Consider the following 15469-nt stretch of genomic DNA (forward strand, 5'->3'; position numbering starts at 1 on the left):
GGCAGACGGCAGATGATGGAAATATCTCGGCGGCTTTCCGATGGCTGTTCAGATCGGGGGCAGATCCTGGTTTCTTCCGATAATTTCTGCGCTGTGTCATGTCAGCGGAGAAACGATGGATGTGATCACTGGTTATAATGAAAGATCAATCACCTCCTGGGATGGGGGCTGGTAGAGGAATGCTGGCAGGGTACCTGAGGCTGGGAGAGCTGGGAGAGGGTGACACCTGTCCTGTGCAAGACATCTCACACCGGGGCGTTGTCATTACACAGACAGCCTCCCCACCCCCACACAGGACTGTACGATGGACTGCGGGCACCAGGGAGGACAATACTGGGTAGACCTGAGATCACAGCCAGAGGGGCTTATTTACCTAAGCAGGGACAGGAGCGAACCTATCGGACATCAATTACTAGGGGAGTGCCAGAAGGAGATCTGTACCTGTCCCTGACCCCGATCTCACAGCCATAGTGGCTGTTGTATTGAGGCAGAGTCAGGAGCACACTACCCCCCCCCCCAGCTTGTTATGTCCATATAATATATATTTACTCTTTTGTTTACATTGTGAGCAGCAGACATCTATATGCCCCCCCCCATATCACAGTCAGGGCTTTATTTAAAAGAAATTTCAGAAGAAGGGTCGCAGTACCAACCAGATTTTGCCCTTTGTAGATTTATTATAGTTTGTGCGATATAAAATTAGTGGTGATTGGATGCCCTGAAATATTGATCGTTACAATGCTAAATAATGCCAGTCACATCAGAAACTTGTTCTCTCCCCCTTTCCCTGCAATAAAATACAAAAGAAAACGAACCATTTCTCTTTCTTTTTCCATCTCTTTGGGGTAGATTTACTAAAACTGGTGCACACAAAATCTGGTGCACCGATCAGCTTCTAACTTCAGCTTGTTCGACAATAAAACCTGGAAGCTGATCGGTTATTGGGCACAGCAATGTTTTGTATGCACCTACCTGTATCTGTTCACAGTTCCATGATGGTATGGATCTAAATATGTACTCATAAGAACTTATATGTGTATTACTTTATTACACAAAAATAAAACTCTTCCCCACTCTCCCTCCAACTCCCTTTCTTTCTTTCTTTCTTTCTTTCTTTCTTTCTTTCTTTCTTTCTTTCTTTCTTTCTTTCTTTCTTTCTTTCTTTCTTTCTTTCTTTCTTTCTTTCTTTCTTTCTTTCTTTCCTCCTTGCTTCCTTCCTTCCTTTGTAAAGGATATACTAGTGTATATTTGATTACCTAGATTTGTAAGCTCCTTGAGGGCAGGGACTGATGTGAATATAATACATATGTAAAGCACTGTGTAAATTGATGCTACTATATAAGTACCTGTAGTAGTAATAATGATGATAATAATAATAATAATAATAATAAACAAAATCTACACATTGATTACTCTATTCAACTTATATTCTGTCTAATGATCTATGTATTGGTCTACTATTAAAGTGGTACTAAAGCTTTAAAAAAAAAAAAAGTTTTCCCCCTGCAAGGCAATATCATAATGTGCTAGTATGGATTGCATACATCATACAGCTCACCCATCTAACTGGCTGAGCTGCAATGACATCACTGCCGCGATGCATGCAAAAGCCCCAGGCACGCATGCAAAGCTCTGAAGGAACAGCACAGCACATGCGCTGGTGACATCACTGGCTGCACCTCAATGCAATATTACGCTAAAGGTGCTCCATCCATTCATCCATCCATCCAATCCATCATCCATCCATCTATCCCATCCTCCATTCTGTCTGTCCCCAGGCACATCCCCCTTTGCATTCCTCTTGCAAAAATATAAGTATATATTTCACTGGACATTTCCCTCAGCCAAACATCATATACTGAACTCTTGAATCACATACCCTCATCCTGTTACTTTATTTTAGGAACAAACCTTTGATAGCTTCCAAGTGAAAAAATAACAATTCCCAAATCAGCGGGGCTCCCCAGCTTCATTGGCAAGTGTTGGAGCACCCCACACACAGCCAAGACAAATCTTCTCTGAATCAGTCTACCATATCACTGAGATCTTCTTCCAAAATATCTCCTTCCAGCCCCATGCTGAACTAGTGTTTCCCAAAACACAGCTACATCACACACATACAGCTTTTCAAAGCCTGACCAATGTGTTCTATGCTATTCCTAGGTATGTAAAGACATAGTAGCAATCCCAGTACATAGCCACCAACTAGATCAATAATGATTTGTGAAGGGTGCTAACCTTATGTGATTTGCTGTAAAAGAAAGTCTTGTACTGTTTTAGCAATCAATCAAGGCAAATAAATTGGAGTTTAAATGATATCCTTTAGTGGTTAACATAAGTTATTAACTGAATATTTTACACTGTAGGTAAACCTACATTTATTATGCTTAGTATTATGCCTTTCTTAAAGTGTTACTAAACCCTGGACCCTGCATTCCCTATATCTACTCTCCCCAGACTCTGCATTCACTATATCTGGTCTCCTCGGACCCTGCATTCACTATATCTGCTCTCCCCAGACCCTGCATTCACTATATCTGCTCTCCCCAGACCCTACATTCACTATATCTGCTCTCTCCGGACCCTGCATTCACTATATCTGGTCTCCCCAGACCCTGCATTCACTATATCTGGTCTCCCCAGACCCTGCATTCACTATATCTGCTCTCCCCAGACCCTGCATTCACTATATCTGCTCTCTCCGGACCCTGCATTCACTATATCTACTCTCCCCAGACCCTGCATTCACTATATCTGCTCTCCACGGACCAGGGGCGGACTGACCATTTGGAAACTAGGTCACTGCCCGATGGCCTGGGGTCAGTAGGGGGCCCCATGAGATGCCCCTGGTACCTTTTTTCATAGGCTTTTTTGAGTTTGGGCAAGGACACAGGGGCCCCATGATCCCCTATTGCCCAGGGCCCCTTGAGTTGTCAGTCCGCCCCTGCCCTGGACCCTGCATTCACTATATCTGCTCCCCCCGGACCCTTCATTCACTATATCTGTTCTCCCGGACCTTGCATTCACTATATCTGGTCTCCCACAGTACACACAACATGGAAATGCAATTATTTTAGTAAATATAAACTTCTAAATATCCTTTCTCATCACCAGTTACAGTAGTCTTGTGACTTATATCAATGTTCAGCAGAGCATTGGTAAAACTAGTAGGAGGAGTTTTCTCTAGGAGGATGTAGAACCCCTGACCTCCATCTGGGCAGTGCTGATTGGCCATGTGCTGATCACATGCATTCTCCCAAGAAAAAAAAACCCTCTCTAGCAGTACACTCCAAACTGAGCATGTGCAGAGTGACTCCACACAATATGTCTTATCAGGAGATAAAAGGGGGACACTGGAAGAAGGGGAGGATCAGAGAAGTCAGGATCAGACAGCATTTTTACAGAATGCAGAGGAATAACCCTTATGTTCCACAGTGTACTTAACAAGCATGCTTTACTGCATATACAGACTGATTTGGCTGTTGTGGGTTTAGTAACACTTTAAGGGCCAACTAAAGGAATGCACACAGCAGGCTGACAATGTTCTGCTAATTGCAAGGCATTGGCATAATGGGTTCACCCTACAACTGGCAAAATATTCAATCACTATCTAAATCTTGCCACACTCACCTCTGAACATTTCCAGACTAGGCCCCTTAATAACCACTTGACCTCCAGAAGGTTTTTTCCGCCTCAGGGCCAGAACGTGTTTTGCTAATTTAACTGGCAATTGCTCGGTCATTCAATACTGTACACAAATGAAATTAAATGAAAAAAAGACTGGATAGTTAAAAAAAAAAACACTTTTTTTTCCTGATCAAGAGGGCAATCAGGGGGTTAACTGTGTGCCTAACAAGTGTATGCGTGCTGATTTTACTCACAGATGTGGCTGCTTCTTCTCCCTGATCTCAGCTCTGAATGGCAAGTGAGATCAGGGAGAAGAAACAGCCAGATCTTTGTGCTGTGCTTAAAAACATACAGATCGCTGTGCTGTGGTTGGCTACAACAATCAGCAGGTTCACAGTTAAAACCATTGGCTGAGCCTGCTGACAAACTTGTGCTGTGTCCAACCATGGCACGAGCAGCAGGGGGTGCACAGGCCTGTAAACCCAGAAGTCCCCCCATGACGCACCAAACAACAAAGCAGCTGGTCAGCAGTAAATGTGAAACTGCCAGTTTGCAAGTGGTTAACCAATAACACCACCAAGCTACTACTTCACTCCCATGTCATCGCTATCTATTCCCTCTTCAGTCCATCATGAATGCTGCTGCTAGATTCATCCACCTTACCAACCATCTCAGTGTCTGCCACCCTGCTTTGCCAATCCCACCACTGGATTTTGATTGCCCAACAAATAAAATTGTAATACTAACAACAATATACAATCTGCTCCAAGCTACATCATCAATCTCATCTCAAAATATCCTCTTTGCTCCTCCCAAAAACATCCTTCTCTCTAGCTCCCTTCTCCCATGCTCACCACTAGGACCTCTCCAGAGTCTCTCTCTTCCTCTGGAACTCTCTACCCCAACTTGTCCAGCTACCTCTTCTTTTCAGTTTGCTGAAAACTCATCTCTTCAAGGAAGCCTATTTCACCTCCTACTGAAACCTGAAAGTCTTTCTTCATGGACTTGTTCCCTCACAGTATTACCTTTTGCACCACTTGCACCTACCTTCTAGAAAGCAAGCTCTGGAGCAGGGCCCTCCTAACCCTCTTGTCTTGAATTGTATTGTAACTGAACTGTCTCGCTTTGTATTGTAAAGTGCTGCGCAAACTGTTGGGGCTACATAAATCCTGAATAACAATCACAATAAAAGTAATATCCAGGAAACTGCAACAGATTCACAAAATAAATAAATACATAAATAAATATTTACTCAGTAAAACTGTATACAGTGAGGCATGATATTACACATACTGAAAAATTACATATGTTGAGTTGAGAATCTTAACAAAAAAAGGCGTGATTATTCACTTCAACTATCCAATCAGATGAAAAGCAAATTTCTGTTCACTTTGAATATCCAATCATGTGCAGAGGCTAATTGCATTATTCGATAACTGAATATTCCCATATTTTTTGAATGAAGATTCTATCTCTCTCTTTCGCTATATCTTTTCTCTATCTCTTTTTCTTTCTGTCTCTGCCTATATATCCTCTCTATATGCATACATAACAATATATAATTCAGGAGCAATTCAGTAAATCTGGAAGCAGCCAGAAAATGGGCAGAAAATGGGCAGCATGCAGTTTCAATGAGGACACCAAATTGTTGGGAGCCAGCTATGCATTGTGCATTGGCTAGTAGCTATATAAGTGGACATTTGTAACATTGCACATACTCTATAAATATGAAGTTATCTTTGTATTTTGTCTGCTGGGCGCTAAATCCTGGCCAGGCACACCAGTGATCTAACAATTGGGGTAGACCCCCAGACCCCCCCAGGGAAACTGTAGGGACTGGTTTTATATGGACCATCACTGCACGCCTCATTACAGGCGACACTAATCTGTGTGCACTGAGCTGGGCCTGACCATTGTGGCTGAAGGGAAGAAAATCTATACAATCTCATTAAAGGCTACTGTATGGATAGGGAAAACACAGAGTACTGGGGGGGGGTTAGGGCACTATCTGTATGGATTACCATTAAACACTTTCTGGGAGATAATCTCAAGTAAAGAGCTTGTTAAGCAGTTGTAGTGTCAAAGGTCAGGAAACATTAACAGCACTCGGTAGGGCACGCTGGCATTTGTAGTTCCCTGGTCAATGGAGAGTTCAATGCTAACTCATAATTATAGAATAAAAAAAATAAATAAATATATATATATATATATATATATATATATATATATATATGTATCAGTTTTAGATAGTACAATGCAATTGACTTTACCGATATAATTTACCAACATACATCAATTTATTGAGCATAGCAAGCTTTTTTGCGTATTTCTTCATAGCTGGGTTTCAGGGAAATACACAATATTGAATATTGTTATTGTCCATTGCACCGCTGCATTTCCTAGTCTTGCTGTAGATATATGGTTCCAATTCTTTGGAGGATTCTAGGATATTTCTGTGTAACATTGGTCTGGTTATTATATTTTCATACTCATAAAAATATATTATATTAATATTATATATAAGAGATTACTAAATAAAATCAATAATTATTTATCATTCCTATATAGCACTGTCCATTTACCCAGCACTTTACATATATATATATGTATATATATTGTACATTCAGATCAGTCCCTAACCCACAAAGAGTGTACAATCTAAGGTCCCTAACTCACATTCATACATACGTTAGTAGGGCTAATTTAGACAGGATCCAGTTAACTTCCCAGCATGTCTTTGTAGATGAATATATTATTGAAAATAAATAAATAAATAAAAAGAACACATGGTTATCTATAGCCGTTTCTTATGCCTCCTTATGTTTCTTTTATATATATATATATATATATATATATATATATATATATAAAATTTGTTTTATATTTTTTTTATTACTGAGTACACTATTGTGTATGCACAATTTCTGGCGTCAGTATACCACATCTGAAGCAGTGACACTACAGATGGTACACACACAATATAGTACTCGCATGCAAAAAGAGTGTATAGTAACGCATAGCCATGTACAAATGCATTCAATACAAAGCGATTTTGGTTTCAGCAATACACATCAACATTGATTCGCAAAGGATAAAAAAGGAAAAAAGATATGCTTTACAAACCTATGAGCATAAAGAGAGTAATCACAAAAAAAAGTCTATTGAGTTCAATAGATCATGATTTAAAGTTCAACTAATATATAAAACATTCTTGCAAAAAATACGAAGAGGTATTAAGGTGTTAACACAGGCACAATAAAGAATGATAAAGCACAAAAAACATAACTAGTATGTGTATGTATGAATGTGAATTAGGGACCTTAGATTGTACACCCCTTGAGGGTTAGGGACTAATGTGAATGTACAATATATATATGTGTAAAGCACTGCTATACCTGAAATAAATAAATAAATAACAACATCCACATTACAACGCATACAAAGGATATCTATGATATACAGAAATATACAGAAAGTGCAATGCTTATTGTTAAGAAAAAGAAAAAAAAAAAGAAAAACAAAAAAAAAAAAGCAGCAAACAAAAAAAACCCTCAGATTCTAATAAATGAATAGAAACTGTATAGATTTTGCCCAGGATTGGTAAACAGTCTCTTTGTGGTGGTGTGGATGGCAACATGAATAGATTAGCCCTCATTGACAAGACAAATATCAGAGCTGCTGTCTGGGGGCTGCAGGGTGATACAATGTTGCAGTTTGTACATCAGGTTAAGAGCTACTCTGCATTTATTAACATCTGCTCAAAGATCTCATCCAGCCATCAATATCACAAGTCTCAATAATCACAGCAGCACTACACACATACAAATGTGAAGATCAGATCAGAGGCAGAAAGTCCTATTCAGCTTCATCCCAAAGCCCTGATAGACTCACACACTGGCCCCAGAGCCCCATTTTGGCTGCTAATCTCACCTCATTGCTTTCATGTTCTGTCCTTCTATATATCAATGCAGCTACCACATTTCTTGCTTGGTTGTTATTGAGCAATTATACATGATCAGATCCACAGTTATATTCTGGATTCTTCCGAAGCGTTCATTGAACATTGAATATCTGAATTCACTATTTATGAAAGTTGTAGGTTAAAGCCAGTACAGTGCCGGTATACTGCAGTACATGACTGCCATCCATGTACAGTATCTTCAGGGTCCAGCTCACAATCTCTGGGGGTTCTTCTGCTTCTTGCATTATTCCCAGAATTACACTTTCAAGTTTCGGCACAGAACCGATTTCATCAAAACACACTTTAGTGGAGGATGTATGTTTTCATTTGGGAATAAATGGGGCTTTTTAAAATTAGAATATGGATTTGTATTTACAGGACAATGACAAATGTATATTCTTAGAGAAAAGAACATTTACCAGAGTGTAACGGACTCAGATGTTCTGGTATAAAAGGGTCTGCTTCATGTAATGAATCATTGGGCAATCATTGTACTATAATGTACATGTGTGCTTGGAGTTGTGTTCTACTTTTACTGAGTTCAATAGAACCGTTTTCTGCAGCTCTGTATACAATGGGGACATACAGGACCATCACATTTCTATAATCAATACAAATAGCTTAATGAGATCTCTGTCTATCTATCTATCTATCTATCTATCTATCTATCTATCTATCTATCTATCTATCTATCTATCTATTTCTCTCTATCTCTCTTTATCTATCTATATAGCTGGTGTGTATGTATATATGTACATATTTGGACACACATACACACACAGGGGGAGATTTACTAAAACTGGTACGCTCAAAATCTAGTTTAGCTGCATGGTGGCCAATCAACTTCTAACTTCAACTTGTTCATTAAACTTTGACAAAAAACCTGGAAGATGATTGGCTTCTGCGCAGAACTGCACCAGATTTTGCACTCACCATTTTTAGTAAATCAGCCCCACATTAGATTTACTATACACATGCATTATCTATCTATCTATCTATCTATCTATCTATCTATCTATCTATCTATCTATCTATCTATCTATGTGGTGTGTATGTATCTAAATCACACATGCTCACACATTATACACAAACACATCTGCATTATCTATTTTTCTTTCTTTCTTTCTTTCTTTCTATCTATCTATCTATCTATCTATCTATCTATCTATCTATCTATCTATCTATCAATCTATCCATTTATCTATCTATATTGGTGGTGTGTACGTATGTGTAGAAATATTTGGACACACATAAACACTACGCACAAACAGATTAGAAATCTGCAACTTTTCTTTCTTTCTTTCTTTCTTTCTTTCTTTCTTTCTTTCTTTCTTTCTTTCTTTCTTTCTTTCTTTCTTTCTTTCTTTCTTTCTTTCTTTCTTTCTCTCTCGCTCTCTCTCTCTCTCTCTTTCTTTCTCCCTTTCTCTTTCTCTCTCTCTTTCTTTCTTTCTTTCTTTCTTTCTTTCTTTCTTCACACACACACTCATATCTATATCACCATATACATTGCTTGATTATGATAACAACTCTTTGCTCATGCATCCAACTTCTTTAGTGACTGATTACATTAAAAACAGTACTATACAGTAATATCTATCTAATCTTTGGATACATATAGACACACACAATTATATTATAAAATAATTATGCATTCTTATATGTTTAGGACACACACACACACACACACACACACACACACACACACACACACACACACACACACACACACACACACACACATATATCTCACCATACACATTGTTTGATTGGCAGAACACACTTTTTCTTTACTCATGCATCCAGCCTCTTTGGGGACTGATTACAATATAAGATAAACACAGTACAACAGTACTATAAAGTGTAACAATTAAAAAAATGAGACTTACCAAGCTGTGCCAAACGATTAAATTGATCCCAGAGATCGTTCCTTTAAACAATTTTACACAATCGGAGCAGGAATCTTTAACGAAACGCTTAACACCTCCTGTCTATTACTCATCCTACAGTTATTAAAAAAAATCTTGGAAGGTCAGTTTTAAGAGCATAGAATTAACAGTCACCCCATCCAAAATAAACTGGCTTCTGTCCAACTTGCAAATGGGAAGGGGGGGGGGGAATTTAATAAAACGATGCTCCTTTATGAACGCGTGTTAACCCTTTTGTGGTTGGCACCCATGTGAATGTAGAGGCATTGAAATTATGAACTACTTTGCTTTTTTTCTTTAGTTGAGAAAAAAAGACATGCAGCCTGGAAAATGATTTTGGGTAAGAAGTGTTTCCCAGTGTGAGTGTATTAATAAGCTTGCACTAATACAGATCAGGCTGGAGCTAGGAATCCAGGCTGGAGGGCGGTGACGTCAGGGCCACGTGACAGGGCTGCTGGTACAAATAGTGAGTGAACAGAGGGGAGGGCTGCAGTGTCAGGCTGAGTGTGGCTCAAGAAGCTTGTGCAGTTTGGATTCCTGAAGAACTGTAAGGAGGAGGAGGAGGAAGAGGTGGAGGAGGGGGAGCTCACACTGGAAAGGGGACAAGAGGAGGAGGAGATGAGGGGTGTCAGGAACTGACCTTGTGTACACTGGCCCCCCTAAAACATCCAAAGGTTTTGCTGTCACTGATCTTCTTGTTGGGGGGAAGAGAGGAGCCCACCAGGGGGGTCCTGGAGTTTGGCTTGGGAGTAGACCAGGACTTCCTGCTCTCATCACTACAATGACTTTGGGAAGTGAAATGTGTGATAACTCCCTCCTCTCTGAAGACACCGACATCGATGTGGTCGGGGACATGAACGCCAAGGAGGGCAAATACTCCGATTACCAATCAGACAACGACTCGGATGACCCTCTGTCCAGCAGGAGCCACCCAGGGGACCTGGCCTCCCCAGACCAGGACTCCAACCCACGAGGAGCGGAGAAGAACCCCAAGAACACGTTGGTGAAGCCCCCCTACTCCTACATCGCCCTGATCACCATGGCCATCCTGCAGAGCCCCAAGAAGAGACTGACCCTCAGCGAGATCTGCGAATTTATCAGCAACCGCTTCCCTTACTACAGGGAGAAGTTTCCAGCCTGGCAGAACTCCATCCGACACAACCTGTCCCTCAATGACTGCTTTGTGAAGATACCTCGAGAGCCTGGCAACCCGGGGAAGGGCAACTACTGGACCCTTGACCCCGAGTCGGCTGATATGTTTGACAATGGCAGCTTCTTGAGGAGGAGGAAGAGGTTCAAGAGGCAGCAAAGTTCTGAGATCTTGAGGGACCCCAGCAGCTTCATCCCAGCCTTTGGATATGGACCCTATGGCTACAACTATGGGCTCCAGCTGCAGAACTACCACCAGCACCACCATCACCACCACCACCACCCAGGTACCACCTTCCCCTTCCAGCCCACTCCCTGCCCTCTACCCACCGTCACCTCGGTCTTCTCCAGCCCTTCCTTGCCTGGATTCAGCAGCGACTTGGGCAGGAAGTCCTTCTATTCCCAGCTCAGCCCCACCTTGCCCATTCTTCAGACTCTGAAAGCGGACTCCCAAAGTCGGCCGTCCTTCTCCATAGACAATATCATCGGCCCGACCACTCCACAATCCACCCCGACGTCGCCTTACACGACTCAACCTGGGAGCCAAGCCCAGGTCATAGCCATGTTAACCCCTTCCCTGGGCCCCCTACAGAACCATTTAAACTTGGCACATGAGAACGTCCTACAGACTCCTCAGGACTTTCCTGGGAAAATCACAAATCTTAACAGCTGTCATTTTTAGACCAAAAAAAAAAACCAAACAAACAAAAAGATAATTTTCACTTTCAGCCTATGTATTTAAGGTAGGAATTTATTTTAGATGATTTTTTTTTTAACTCTCAGTCACCTCCAGGCCTACTCTTCAAAGATCTATTTATAAATTGTATATATGTTTTGTGCTAGGTGTATGTCACTGTTATAGATTCAGTTTATATCCTAAAAAAAATGATATATCCCTTGGGGTCAGCTTTACAATGACATTGCTTAACTGTTGAGTTGCAAACTTGCCTCCGGTTTTGCTTATAGCTGAAAACCAATCGCAGCGATTATCGATCCTTAAAAACAAATTGTGAGCCATCGGCCGACTAGCTGTTATCGACTGAAGAATAGAAGCACTGATCTCAGGATTGATTGTCCAACCCTTCTAGCACATAAGCCTTCAAAACTGCGCTTACAATTGTGACTTCAAGATAAACCAATGGAGTTCATGATTAATAATCGGGTACATCGAAGATTTCTTCCCCCCCCCCTTCCTTACTGGTACGTTTTGTGTATATGTAATTATGTATATAAATCTATAGATCGGTTTCTAAAGGGGCAGCTAATCCCCCCTCACATTGCCTGTGCATCTTCTGTGTTTGAAATGTTATGGTTTGTGAATAATCAAATGACTTCTTATGTGAGGGAAGGCAAATGTGCGAAAATTCGGTGAAAATTTTGAAATAAATGTTTGTGAATTCACAACGATGTCTACTTATATTTTTGTACTTGGGGGGAAGGGGGTGGGGGGTGAACCGATTCCTAAAGTCAAAGTTTAAATTTTTTTTATTTTTTATGACTGTATTATGGGCACTAATTCGGTAGCTTTTACTTGTATCTTTCTTTTATTTATTTTTCTTTTATCTCTCTTGTGTTTTTTTTAATGGTTTTTTTCCTTTTGTATTATTACATTTTTTACATATATATTTTTTTTACTTTTAAACTTGTTCCAATTTACCTTGGCCTTCTGCGCCCATGCGGGGGTCTTATATTTTGGAAACAGGAAACTTTGATTAATTAGCTGAATTCCTCCTCCAAACACAGACGGGGTTTCTCACTGAAAATGGATAGGCCATAAATTAAAAGCGATTAGGGGTGAAATCTCTTAATTACCAGCTAATTTAGAGATGATATTCACTGATAGGTAAGTGAGAGGAATTGGTTCATTAGCTGAGAAAATAGCTGAAAACCTTTTCTACAATATTAAAGAGATGTCTTTTCAGAACTGACCACACAAGTTAACCCCCCCCCTTTAAAAAAAAATGTTTGTAGTGCGTAGCTGTAGGTCTGTGTGAGTGTACCTGTATGATATAATTGTGGTGTAAATGCTCAAGCATAATGTCATATGTATGAATAGGAATATATAATAAATGAATATATGATTACATATTAAAAAGAGAAATATAATATATAAATCCTGTTTTATATATATATATATATATATATAAATTTCTGAAATGTTGTATATATATATAAATATATATATATTTAAATGAGTGTGTTTGCACGTGTAGCCGTATATATATATATATATATATATATATATATATATATATATATATATATATATATATATATATATATATATATATGTGTGTGTGTGTGTTTGTATGTTAGAAATGCCTTATATAATTATGTTGACTGTCTTGCTTTTGTTGCTGGCATTCATTTTTCAAGCAATAGACAATAGTGTCCTGGGCAACAATTTAATACAAGTGCAGTAATAAAGCCAGGAACATTAATTACTTAAAAAGCTTGCATAATTGTGTTTTATATAAAATACAGATTTTTTTGTACATGAAATTGTAAACCCAGTGCAATTGAAATAAGCAAGTCGATGTGCTATCTATCTATCTATCTATCTATCTATCTATCTATCTATCTATCTATCGTCTAACTAGATTGATAGATATATATATATTTTTATAACTGCATTAATCCAAATGATCTTTTGGCCAAGGGTGTCCCAGGTTTTCAGTGTCTCTCTTTCTTTCAAATGGGTCAAATCTGCACAGCCACAAACACGTTTTGTTCTCTTGAAAAGCCCCCCCCCCCCTCCTTCTATCCCCAAACACTTGCTTGTCCAACTTTCTACAAAGAGCTTCAAGCCTAGAAATGGGCTAATACGACGTAGGCCAATGGCTCCATTTTCCAGGACATTTTCTGGATCTGAGCTCTCTGCATGTGCCTGAGCTGTGTACTCCATGGCTAGATGGGGGCTTTTCATTAGCAGGGGGGTCTATTGATCCGCTGCTTTGAAGGGCTGGCCTTTGTCCAATGCTCGACTGCTCCGTCCGAATGGGAAAGAGTTAAAATCTTGGGGTTTTGCCTTTTAAGAAAACATTAAAAGTGTTTCAACGTTACCTTGTGAACTTAACTCTTTCAGAACCAGGGATTTCAATGTACTTTTACTTTTTTTTCCTTTAGTTAAGTAAAATTATTTTATAGGCCTAGTTGTAGTCCTTTTTGTGATTCTTCTTTTAAATTAAATTGATCGTTTTCAATGGCTGTAAATATGGAGTTTGGCTGCGTAAATGGAATTATGGAAGGATTGATAGAGAGTCAACAGAACTTCTCCAACTTCAAGAGTGTTTGTATATATATATATATATATATATATATATATATATATATATATATATATATATATATATATATATATATGTATACGGTGTCTATCTATCTATCTATCTATCTATCTATCTATCTATCTATCCCCTATATATGTATGTATGCATCTGTCTGTCTATATATGTATCTATGTATGTATCTAAATCTGTGATGTATATCTTTCTGTCTATCCATTTACATGTATGTATGTAGGTATGTATGTATGTATGTATGTATCTATATATGTAGTGTATATGTATATATTTATGTATCTATCTAATATGTGATGTGATATACATATGCTGATGTTTCTCTCTTGTATATGTATGTATGAATGTATCAATGTGGTGTCCATCTAGGTAGATATACTGTATAGATCTATCTATCTATCTATCTATCTATCTATCTATCTATCTATCTATCTATCTAAATTAATAGCATCCAAATTCAATATATATTTCTAAACTTTTGACTTTTTTTCTACATGGTAGGCCATATCTATCTATCTATCTATCTATCTATCTATCTATCTATCTATCTATCTATCTATCTACATGTATGCATATATGTAGTTTATGTGTATGTATCTAAATTAAGAGCATCCAGATGAGATTGGTTATACAGCTAAACTTTGACATTTTTTGTTATTGGGTATCAGTGGACGGTATACACGGCAGACCATATCTATCTATCTATCTATCTATCTATCTATCTATCTATCTATCTATCTATCTATCTATCATCTATCTAATCTTTTAGCATCCAGATTGGTTATAAAGCCAAACTTTTACTTTTTTTTACTTTTTGGGCATCGATAGATGGTATACAAGGTAGTATCTATCTATCTATCTATCTATCTATCTATCTATCTATCTATCTATCTATCGTCTACCTACATATGTTTATGAGTATGTATACATAGATAGATAGCTGATGAATTGTATCTGGTGTATAACTGTAGGGCACCTGCCTTTTAAAATTTAAATCCTTTTTGTTTTATTCCCTCTGCCCCCCATATTATTCTATCATTTTTATTTAAATATTAATATATTAATATTGCCTTTATTCTAAGTATTACAGTAAATACAAGGCCCTTGTATTATGGGGATTTTATACATAAACTGATACATATACTGAAAGCTGTGAAGTCATGCTATTTCTCTACGATCAGCTCATTGTACACACCTCATTTTTCATTTTATTGTCAGATTTTTCTAGACAGGAAAGTGCATGCTAGAGGAAATGAGAATTGCCTGTTGCCCTGGGTGAAGGATGGGGAGTTTGGTTGCTGGGGGTAACAGCCCAGATGTCCTATGGACCAGTTTTGGTCATTGAGATGCAGCATCACCACACCAGCCCCTGCCTCCCAGTAATTGCCCCAGCCTGAGGGGGGGGGGGGGGTAGAACAATTTACAGACACATTTTAGGACATTAACCTTCTCCCCTATCGATACAAGTCTGCTTACATTCTCCATCTAGCAACCATTTAAAGCAAGCT

General features: G+C 38.8%; 1 protein-coding gene and 1 long non-coding RNA gene across 2 annotated transcripts in view; one reads left to right on the forward strand and one right to left on the reverse strand.

Moving 5' to 3' along the window:
- LOC149456834 (uncharacterized) overlaps positions 1–9855 on the reverse strand; it is an 88487-nt gene extending 78632 nt beyond the window's left edge. The window contains exon 1 of the long non-coding RNA XR_016313797.1: positions 9475–9855. This is a non-coding gene — a long non-coding RNA (uncharacterized LOC149456834). The remainder of the gene's footprint in view (positions 1–9474) is intronic.
- Positions 9856–10017: 162 nt separating this feature from the next.
- Positions 10018–12066, forward strand: FOXD2 (forkhead box D2). Its single transcript, XM_089684440.1, has one exon. The coding sequence runs from the start codon at positions 10295–10297 to the stop codon at positions 11342–11344; it is 1050 nt and encodes a 349-aa protein (XP_089540566.1). The 5' UTR covers positions 10018–10294; the 3' UTR covers positions 11345–12066.
- Positions 12067–15469: the final 3403 nt, after the last annotated feature.

Source organism: Staurois parvus, unplaced genomic scaffold, assembly GCF_062004578.1.
Source record: "Staurois parvus isolate SC_StPar_1 unplaced genomic scaffold, SC_StPar_1.0 ptg000347l, whole genome shotgun sequence".
In the NCBI taxonomy this organism is placed as follows: Eukaryota; Metazoa; Chordata; class Amphibia; order Anura; family Ranidae; genus Staurois; species Staurois parvus.

Bases quoted from the DNA above. Each gene is read 5' to 3' on its own strand.
- FOXD2 (XM_089684440.1), top strand. From the start codon at position 10,295: ATGACTTTGGGAAGTGAAATGTGTGATAACTCCCTCCTCTCTGAAGAC.